At 45.4% G+C, this 10,438-nt stretch overlaps 1 protein-coding gene across 1 annotated transcript; it reads right to left on the reverse strand.

Annotated features, from left to right (window-relative positions):
• Positions 1-460: 460 nt before the first annotated feature.
• On the reverse strand, positions 461-1,208 carry LOC117835715 (22 kDa alpha-zein 8). Its single transcript, XM_034715051.2, has one exon. It carries the CDS (start codon positions 1,178-1,180, stop codon positions 542-544), a length of 639 nt encoding a protein of 212 aa, XP_034570942.1. The 5' UTR covers positions 1,181-1,208; the 3' UTR covers positions 461-541.
• Between the last annotated feature and the right edge of the window lie 9,230 nt (positions 1,209-10,438).

A 10,438-nucleotide genomic window follows, 5' to 3' on the forward strand; every position in this document is an offset into this window, starting at 1 on the left:
GCAATGCCGGCCGCCTCGACCTCGTGCCGCAGCGCCAACCGTCACCCCACGCCGCAGCGCACGCCGCCGACCGCCCATGTTGCGGCAAGCACGTGGGACCTCACGCCACCTAAGAGGCTGGGCGGGGCCACACAAATGGCCGCGGCGTCCAGCCGTCCAGGAGAGGCAATAGCAATTTCCCTATAATTGCGTCCAACTTCAGAGGTATTTTGGTCTGCTAAGGATGCAGGTTGGGGAGGGAGCCACAGGGAGCTAGTTTTTTCGGCTCCCCCACCCTTAAATGGCTCCAGAGAGCGGATTGCGGGGGAGCTTCTTCCTCGAAGCCGTTTTGCAGATAGCCCATTGGCAGACTTCGGCTTCTGCTGGTGGAGAAGCCGCAGTCGAAGCCTTGCCAAAGGGGGTCTAACTTTGGCAAAGACAATTGCGAGACATGCATAAACATAGAATAGGATGCCAATAAATCATCTTTTATATTATTTATGATAATTCACGATAATTGGCATGTCAAACTTTATTATTGCAGTACAACCTCATACATCATTTAGAAGATGGCACCACCGATGAAGGGCTGCTGCAAGTAGGGGTTCGCCAAAGCCACTTGGTTGAACACGCTAGACACAAGCTGTTGTTGCTGCAATTGGGTGACAGGACTCGCCAGAGCTAGTTGGTTGAACACGTTTGGTAGCAATTGTTGTTGCTGCAAGTAGGCAGCAGTGATGGGGTTCGCCAAACCAACTTGGTTGAGCACGCTAGACACTAGTTGTTGTTGCTGCAACTGGGCGAAAGGACTCGTCAGAGCTAGTTGGTTGAACACGTTTGGCAAGAATTGTTGTTGTTGCCAGTAGGCAGCGGTGATGGGGTTTGCTAGAGCCAGTTGGTTGAACACATTTGGCAGCATGGTAGCAATGGGGTTCACCAAAAGTTGTTGCTGCTGCTGCAGAGTCATAATGCTCTGTACTGCAAGATGTGCTTGGCATTGCTGCTGAAGAATGGCAAGTGGTTGTTGAATGAGCACGGCTGATGGGGCTAGGATACCGGATGCCAGCGCTTGCAGCTGCACGCATGGGTGTGTGACTGCCATAGAGGTTGCAGCAAGAGCACTCACTGGTGAAATGTACGCGGAAGCAGCGCTTGCTGAGAGAGCAAGGAGAGCAAAGAAGGCAAATATCTTGGCTGCCATCTTTGCTGAGAGTTTGCTATGCTTTTTCAGTGTCTATGTTTGCTCTTGCTATGGGTGATGAGCTAACATATGATTTGGGGCCTATTTATAGAATGTGGAGATCAAGTACATCAAGCAAGGTTTTGGCATTTTGTAAACAAAGTGTTGGGAGTCCATGTAAGCATAGATGACATGTCATCGAGTCGATTACAACATTTGATGACTCATTTTTTTGGAAGTATATTTAGTATGTATTGGCAAGATAGCGATATATACTTGATTGGCGTGTCTCTTTTGTTGTCTTTTCTTGATAAATGAAAAGTGGAGGTATACTTACTTTAACTTTAAATATGTCACATCAAATTTGTTTATGCTTTGTGGAACTGAGTTTGTAATTTTGTGATTTGGTGATATGGATTTATAATTTTCGCAACCAGATTTGTCCACCACTTGTCATGTGTTCCACACGTCACACACTCATTGTTTCATACCTTTTTTCTTTTTGTTTTCTTGAAGGGTCTAGTGTATATGCGGCAAATCAAATGTATATTTAGGTCATTAACAATGGATGATAGCCCAAAGTGTACTAACTATTAAATCCCTCTTAATTCTTAGTCTAACTTTTATCTTCTTTTATGGAGAAAATTTCCTGTACACCTTACCTCTTCAGGTACTCCCGTAGTCCCACTTTGAAATGCAGCACCAAAGACGTATGAAAAACTGCAACAAAAATATGGATAGATAGAGAAAATGTAGCATGATGCAAAATTTTGGGTTGCATCTAAAACTTGTGCAAGGAGAAATAAAAAAGAGAAATTACAAGACACCATAAACATAGAATAGGATGCCAATAAATCATCTTTGATATTATTTAGGATAATTCATGACAATTGGCATGTCAAACTTTATTATTGGAGTACAACCTCATACATCATTTAGAAGATGGCACCACCGATGAAGGGCCTGCTGCAAGTAGGGGTTCGCCAAACCACTTGGTTGAACACACTAGACACAAGTTGTTGCTGCTGCAAGTGGGTGATAGAACTCACCAGAGCTAGTTGGTTGAACACGTTTGGTAGCAATATAAACCGCAATATAAACCCATGAACCTTGTAATGAATAATCATCAATCAATCAATACAACCTTTCAGCACCACGCCACCAAAATCCTAGGAGTATGAGTAGAGTAGAAATTGGCGAGTTTCTTCTTGCACACAGAGCTGCATCGGCTTCGATCTCAGGCAAGCTTGTAAGTACCGTCACCCGGTCATTATGCTATCTGTATCATAACTTTCTAGCCATCGTCCAATATTCTGATCTTTTATTGTGTGGCCAGTTATCGAGTTAACTTAGATTGCAATTAGAACTTTCTAGGCTTTATCCAATATTCTATTTGTCTTCGATGTTGCTAACAGTTATCGAGTTATTTGGTTTTATTAAGTTGTATCGTATCGATCTCTTGGTTTTATCAAGCACTCACAGTTATCGAACGGCTTAGATCTGATCAGGTCATCTCTATCGGCTGCTTGATCCTGTTTAAGCGTTCACCAGTTATCTGATCGTATCGGCTAGCTTGATCTCGCATGCTTTCCTTGCTTTACATATGCTAGGTCCGATAGATCTTTACTCCTGGTCCTCGCATTGCTAGCTGTCGGATCCTTAACGTCACAACATTATCTATGAGAGCCAAAGCTTTGATTTTGTCTTATCCATGTCTCTTGGTAGTGGGATGACGTCATTGAGCCGATAGCCTAGCGTGCGAGGCCTTGCTGCCACGAATTAGTATGTTAAGTTAGTTGGTCGAAGTTAATGCCCTCTCAATCGTGTTGCCTTGTCTAAGTTCAATACATGTCTCATGACATTAGTTAGATCTGTTAACTTAATCGGCTCATAAGTGGTGGGCAAGAGGTCTTTGCCGATGTGCTCTAATCTTTTAGATTAACAGATTAAGGTTAATGCCCTCTCAGCCGTGTTGCTTTGTCTAAGTTCAATACATGTATCATGACATTAATTAAGATCTGTTAGTTCATTTGACTAGCCCATGGTGAGCAAGGACTCCTTTTATGGCTGCTGTTTTATGTTGTATTTATCTTAGCACATCAGCTCATATAGCCGATGGCACATGCCATGTGCCATCAATACTTCTGTTTCTTTACACCACATGATTACATTGAACATATCTTAATGGTGTTTATTCAAAGTAACGCCTGTCAATGAGCTCGAAGGCTTAGCTGCCTATCGACTCAAGAATTTCATGATTCCCTTAACAATTACAATTACAGGTCAAATTGACGCCTTACACCCTCGCGAGCCGATTTGGAGCCTGCACTGGAGTTAAGCAGATCTCCAAGGTCCTCCGTGTTGTTCAACGCAGAAGCCTGAAGCCCAGATTTTGCGTCAACAATTTGTTGATGTGGATCTAAAATTTTCTTAACCAGATTTGTTCATACTTAGCTTGTGTTCCACACGTCACAACACTCGGACGTTTCATACCCTTGTTCTTTTTGTTGGCTTGAAGACTCTGGTGTGTATGTGGCAAATCCAAATGTATATTTTGGCAGTCAACAACAATTGATACTAACCGCTAATCTAGAGTCTAGCTTCTCTCTTTTCTTACAAAAATATAACATATTCTATTTCATCCTAGAGATCGTAGAGTTCGCTAGTATGATAGAGTTCCTTTTTCATGAAAGTTTATAACACCATTGCTGTGAAGAGGTCGGCGGGAAAAACTTGAGACTCATGTGCTACTCATGTTCAGCTCATCTTAGTCTTGTTCTGTGGACCGTTGGAATTCTAAATAAGCCAAGCTTAAGCTTGATCATAAACTCGTGAGCTTTTCGAGCTCAAGATCGAGAAGCTCAAGTAAGCTTGTCTATTACGACCAACTATGACTCTATGAAGTGTATACACATGAATTATATTTTTCTTGCCTAATTGCATTGTCCAAATCCCCAAAGTCTACATGCAAGAGAATGACTCAAGTCTAATTACAATATAGACTTTGCTCAACTATTTTATGACTAATAGAAATCTAAAAGCTCGTGAAGTACTCTCGTTTGGGTCACCTTAAGCTTGGCTCGAGATTGGCTCAAGTTACAAACGAGCCAAGTTGTAGGCTCGGACACTTTTGAAGCTTGGATTGAGCTCGCCTCGACGCTCTAACAATCTCAAACTTGAGGCGATATGCTCGCTCGAGCTCATCTCAATTACAGACCTAGCCAGAATTGCAGAGCAAAGTTGTTTTAGGGCTGGAGCTCCTAGCCATAAGCCAGCTCAACAGTAAGCCCAAAGCCATCCAAACCGAGCTGTGGGAAGATTAATAATTTACCCAGCCCTAATGGGGAGATTAATAATTTACCCTAGTGCCTAGAGAGGCTGCCCATGCTGAGGCTGCTTGTCGAAGCCCAATATATAGTGGTCCTTGGGTAGGGGGAGAGCTACTCTCAAGGTATGCCTAGTTGGAGGAATAATGCCCCCACAAAATGATGTTTGTCGAGCTTCCTCCATCAAACAAGAGAGGCTAATGTGAGTTGTCGCAACCAAAGCGGTTATCACTAAGGCATCGGTATGTGGAGTATTGATCCTGTAGGCATCAACAATGGTGAAGGATATCACACCGCCTCTTGACCCATGCAGTGGCTCAGGCATCCTAGCCACGCTTGGTCAAGGCCCCAGCCCCTCGCTATGAACCATTGTTACCACGTGATCAAGAGTTGTACCACCAGAGATGGTATGGATGTGGAGGTGGATGCCTCGGGCTTCTTCTTTGATATGATGTGACCTTGACCCATTGTTAGAGGTTGCAATGGTTGGGGTGGTAGTAATAGTTTTTGCTGGTACATTTAAAGCTGTGCGGCGAAGCTAACGTCATAGGCTGGTACAGTGGTATGGTACAACGGGAGTGTCATGACTGCAGGTACACAGGGGGTTGCGCTGGTGTATTGGCCTACGGGATGTCTGAAGTGTTGCACTTGGGTGGCGTGCTGGAAAAATCTCATGTTAGTGGATGTTATTTTCTTTGTTTAGTTTTTTTATTGATTCAACTGATAATTAGAGCCAATTAACTCCATTTATAGATGGAATCATGAGTAGCAGAGTAGGGAGAGGTTGAGTCTGCCATGTGGATGCTCATTATGTTTTGGAGACTTAGTCACCTTGTAAAAGGCTACGTCTTCAGGTTTACATGTAAGGGATCCTAACGAACATTTTTCTTATGAGGACAGTAGAAGGGAAGAAGAGAGCAAAATAAATAGCTCCCCCTGCACATTGGGCAAAGATCAACCTAGCTAGCAGTGAGTGGCGGTAGACATGGGGATAAAGAGCGGTTGCAAAGTCAAGGATGGATTTATCTAGCCATAGGAAGAGATAGCTACCGTATCTAGTCGAGAGTGGCATGAAACTTTCTGATTTGTTTGAAGAGACATGGGAAAAGAAGGGCAGCAGCAAGCCTAGGAGTCACCGGACACATGCTCTTTCTACTAGTCGTCATAAACTTGTAATGGCTACCTATCCCAAATGTTTTCTCAGCTCCATTTTTCACATAAGGTCTTCTCCAACAGATCAGCGAATTCGACAGCCCGTTTTCCCACACTTTGTGCGCCCTCCCTGTTTCCCTGACGCAGGATGTTGGGCCTGGGAAGGCAGACGAACCTTCGACCCAGGAAGCTGTGGCCGATTCTGTTCCTCCGGTCGTCTCTCCTCTACCGGTTGTGCCAGATCCCCACACGCCCGGGCCATCTCAGGCGAATCCGGGGACCATGCAAGTGTACTCCAGAAGGCGCCATGCAAGGGTTTCTTCTCCACCTCCCAACTCTCCGGTGGTCACACCTCAGAGGTTGTTTGAAAGGGTCTGCAAGCCAATCGACAAACTGCTGCCACAACCGGTCATTCAGAAGAGAAGATCCAAGGCGCCGCCCCCATGCTCACATCGTCGAAGAAGCAGAAGGGTGGCGGGTGCCCCACCCTGCTCGCCCGGACCCATCGTCACTGTCGCTCAAAGGAAGTTGATTCGCAGCCTGGGGTTTAGTACTACTGATGAAATTGACCAAAAAGCACAAGACGAGTACAGCAAACTCTTTGGGGACATTGCCACACCTACTCATGTGTCAGCCTTGGCTGCTATCTTTGGATGGAATGCTGAGGAAGCTGAACAGATGCGGTCAGCAGACATGCTGGTGGCTTTTTAGTCCTGCCGCTGGGTAGTTCTTTTTTCTCCAGTCATGAATCCCTCGTCTATTTTGATATGGAACGTGCAAGGCCTTAATCAGAAGGACCGGCGCAATTCTGTAAGAGATGTGATCCTATCAACTAATGCTGATATAGTGTGTCTTCAAGAGACAAAGGTTGCTAGTATGAATCAACGCATGTATCTTTCGGTGTTTGGGTCGGCATATGATGAGTTTGTTGCCTTGCCCGCCAATGGCACACGCGGGGGGAATTCTGATAGCATGGAAGGGGGGCTCTTGCTAGGCGCTTGCCACTCGTGTTGACACTTATTTCTGTCCATTTCTCTGAGCAAGAAGGTCGAAACTGGTGGTTCACCGGGGTGTATGGACCCAGGAGGACGAAGACAAGGTCTCATTCTTGCAAGAACTCCGGGATGTACGGGCTTTGTGCACTGGTCCATGGTTAGTAGCAAGAGACTTCAACTTGATTTATCAAGCTGCTGACAAAAACAACGCCAACTTGGACAGAGCCATGATGGGAAGGTTCAGGCGTTTCTTGGATGACATGGGGGTTAAGGAAATACCGCTCTTGGGCCAAAAATATACATGGTCTAATGCGAGGCAATCCCCTGCCCTTGTTCGGCTGGATAGAGCTTTTTGCTGCTTGGGTTGGGAAGGAATTTTCCCTGACTCAGTTTTGCAGAGTACAGCCGCAGCTGTATCTGATCACTGCCCTCTAATCCTTGGCATGAGAGTAAATTCCAGTGGCAAAAGGCGATTTCATTTTGAGAGTTTTTGGGTCAAAATACCACGTTTTATGGAGGCCGTACAGCAGAATTGGGAAGCTCCGATGTCGACAAATTGCGTCGTTGAGCGTTTCTTTCTCAAATTGCAGCGTCTCACAAAGGGCCTTCAAAAGTGGGGACAACGAAAGATTGGTAATATCAGGTTGCAACTTGAAATGGCAAAGGAGATCCTTCACCGGCTGGAAATTGCCAGGGATTCCCGGGACCTTTCTCAAGGGGAGGAGTGTGGCTGAGAAGAAAACTAAAACTTCATTGCCTTGGGCTGGCCTCTTTCGAGCGTACCATAGCCCGGCTCTAGGATTCTCTATCTCTAGGAGGGAGAAATGCAGACACCTCCTTCTTCCATCAGCAGGCTCGGTATCGAAAAAAGAAGAATTTTATTGCAAAGTTACAGGTGGGGGAGCAAGTGGTTGTTTCCCAAGAAGAAAAGCATGCGGATGTCCTAGACTTTTATGAAAACTTGCTAGGTTCGGCTGAGGAAAGGGTGCACACAATTGACCTTGAAGCTCTGGGCATCCAGAATCATGATCTTTCCACTTTGGATGATCCTTTCTCGGAGGAGGAAGTATGGGTAACTATCAAGGATATGCCACTTGACAAAGCTCCAGGGCCGGATGGCTTCACGGGCCGGTTCTACAAGTCCTGTTTTAGCATCATCAAGGAGGATCTCATGTCAGCTCTCTCGGCTATTCACCGGGGTCATGTTTTCAGACTCAAACTGCTCAACACAGCCTACAAAACCCTTCTTCCAAAAACACTGGACGCTACCCAGGTGAAAGATTATCGGCCCATAAGCCTAATCCGCAGCTTTGCCAAATTAGTCACAAAGATTATGGCCAACCGGCTTGCTCCTTTGCTGCCCAACTTGGTTTCCACAAATCAGAGTGCTTTTGTTAGGGGAAGAAACATTCATGATAACTTCCTGTTCATTCAGCAAATGGTGAAAGGTTTGCACAGGAAGAAAGAAGCTCACATCCTTCTCAAATTAGACATATCCAAGGCTTTTGATTCTGTGTCCTGGTCGTTCTTGCTGGAAGTTCTACAACATCTGGGTTTTGGGCAGCGGTGGCGTGATCTCTTGTGTTTGATCCTGTCCACGGCTTCTACTCGGGTCTTACTGAATGGAGAACCAGGGGACACTATTCTTCACCATCACGGCCTACGCCAGGGAGACCCCCTCTCACCGATGCTGCTCATTCTGGTGATGGATGTTTTGAACTCGTTGGTCGTTTATGCCACTAGGGAACATATGCTGCAGCCATTAGCAATCCACCAAGTCAAGCACAGAGTCTCTTTCTATGCCGATGATGCAGTTATGTTCCTAAGACCTTCTGTTAATGATCTTCAAGTTACAAAATGCATCCTGGATATTTTTGGACATGCTTCGGGTCTCAGAACCAATCTGGTGAAGAGTTCAATCGTTCCCATTCATTGTTCTGATGAAGATCTTCAACATACTTCTAACATCTTGGCGTGTACAGTAAAGGATTTTCCATGCACTTACCTCGGTTTACCACTCACAGTTCGCAAACCTACAAAGGAGATGTTGAGGCTCATGATTGATAAAGTGGCAGATCACCTTCCTGGCTGGAAGGCCTCCCTTATAAATAAAGCTGGGCGCCTAGTTCTTGTCAGAGTGGTCTTGACAGCCTCTCCTATTTACCTCATGATTGCCTTTGAGCTCCCTAAATGGGCCATCAAAGCTCTGGACAAACTGCATCGCGGTTTCCTTTGGAAGGGTCAGAAGCAAGCCAACGAGGGCAACTGTCTAGTGTCCTGGGCAAAGGTGCAACGCCCGCTGAAGCTTGGTGGTTTGGGCATTCACGACCTGGAAATCTTCGGTTGGGCCCTGCGAATTAGATGCCTCTGGGCACAGAAAACTGATCCTACAAGACCATGGGCTGGTCTACCAATCCAAGTCCCTCAAAATGCCCGGGCTCTATTTGATTTAGTTGTAGTCACATCTGTAGGAAATGACGAATCAACTCGCTTCTGGACAGATAGGTAGCTGAATGGTAAGACAATTGCCGAATTGGCACCCAACCTGTTGAAAGCGGTCCCAAAAAGAACTGCCAAAATTAGGACGGTTGCCCAAGCTCTAGTCAATAGAAGTTGGGTGAGTGACATCAGGGGAGCCTTAACAGTGCAGGTGCTGGTTGAATATCTAATCATCTAGGACCAAGTAGATGACATTGCCCTTCAACATGATACACCAGATCAGCATCGTTGGAAGTTTTCCCAAGATGGGATATATAGCAGCAAATCGGCTTATGAAGCCTTCTTTGAGGGAAGTGTCAATTTTTCCCCTGAGAAGAATTTGGAAAAGCTGGGCCCCTTTTGCAGTGCAAGTTCTTCATTTGGCTCGCTGTTAACAATAGGTGTTGGACAGCTAAAAGAGGGTTGCTGCATCAGGATGTTTGCCCCTTGTGTGACCAGGAAGAAGAAACAATACAACATCTCCTGACCACATGTGTTTTCACCCGGCAAGTGTGGGCATTGTTATTCCAACAACTGAACATTGCTGCTGCTGCTGCTCCCACGACTTCTTCTCATTTCCTGAGTTGGTGGGGTACGGAGTGTGCCAAAGGAAATGAGAAGAGGATTAAATTTTCTTATCATCCTAGTGTCATGGGAGGTCTGGAAGCATAGGAATGCCTGTGTTTTTGAGGGAAGCTCGACCCAAGTCAGTACACTCCTCCATACGGTGGCGGATGAGTGCAGCTTGTGGTGCATGGCTGGAGCATCCAGGCTGCAGGAGCTCCTTGCTCGGTCGTTGACTACGGCGGTTTAAAACCCCGAAGGTCACCAGGTCATGTTTGTTCCCTTTTAGTGCCAAGTCCTGTGTGTGTACATGTGTGCGTGCCTACGTGTGTGTGGTGTTAACCTCAATCTGGATTTTTTTAGGATCGTTGTACTGTTCTCTTCTTTCTTAATGAAATGACGCGCAGCTCACCTGCGTAGTTTAAGAAAAAAATCCACAGCTTACCTCATGTTTTATTTGACATGGAGCTGAGAGAAGAGCAAAAATATTACACTAGTGTGGACGAGTAAGGCGTCTAACTCGAACGTATTTCAATACTGCTGCAGGTCCCACCATCTCACTGCACACTCCAATGCACTGATATCATATCTTTCCTATCTTTATTTACTCTTGCGCTTCCATGTCACCCTGGTGATTTCACCAGTGCCATAAAACAAAGATCTTATTGAGGGATGAACCCTAAACCATATGTTTTTTTTACCTTATGATTCAAAGTTTTAGATTCTTAACTTTGGCACAAACAATTATAAGACACACGTAAATA

Source organism: Setaria viridis, chromosome 9 (genome assembly GCF_005286985.2).
Source record: "Setaria viridis chromosome 9, Setaria_viridis_v4.0, whole genome shotgun sequence".
NCBI classification, from domain to species: Eukaryota; Viridiplantae; Streptophyta; class Magnoliopsida; order Poales; family Poaceae; genus Setaria; species Setaria viridis.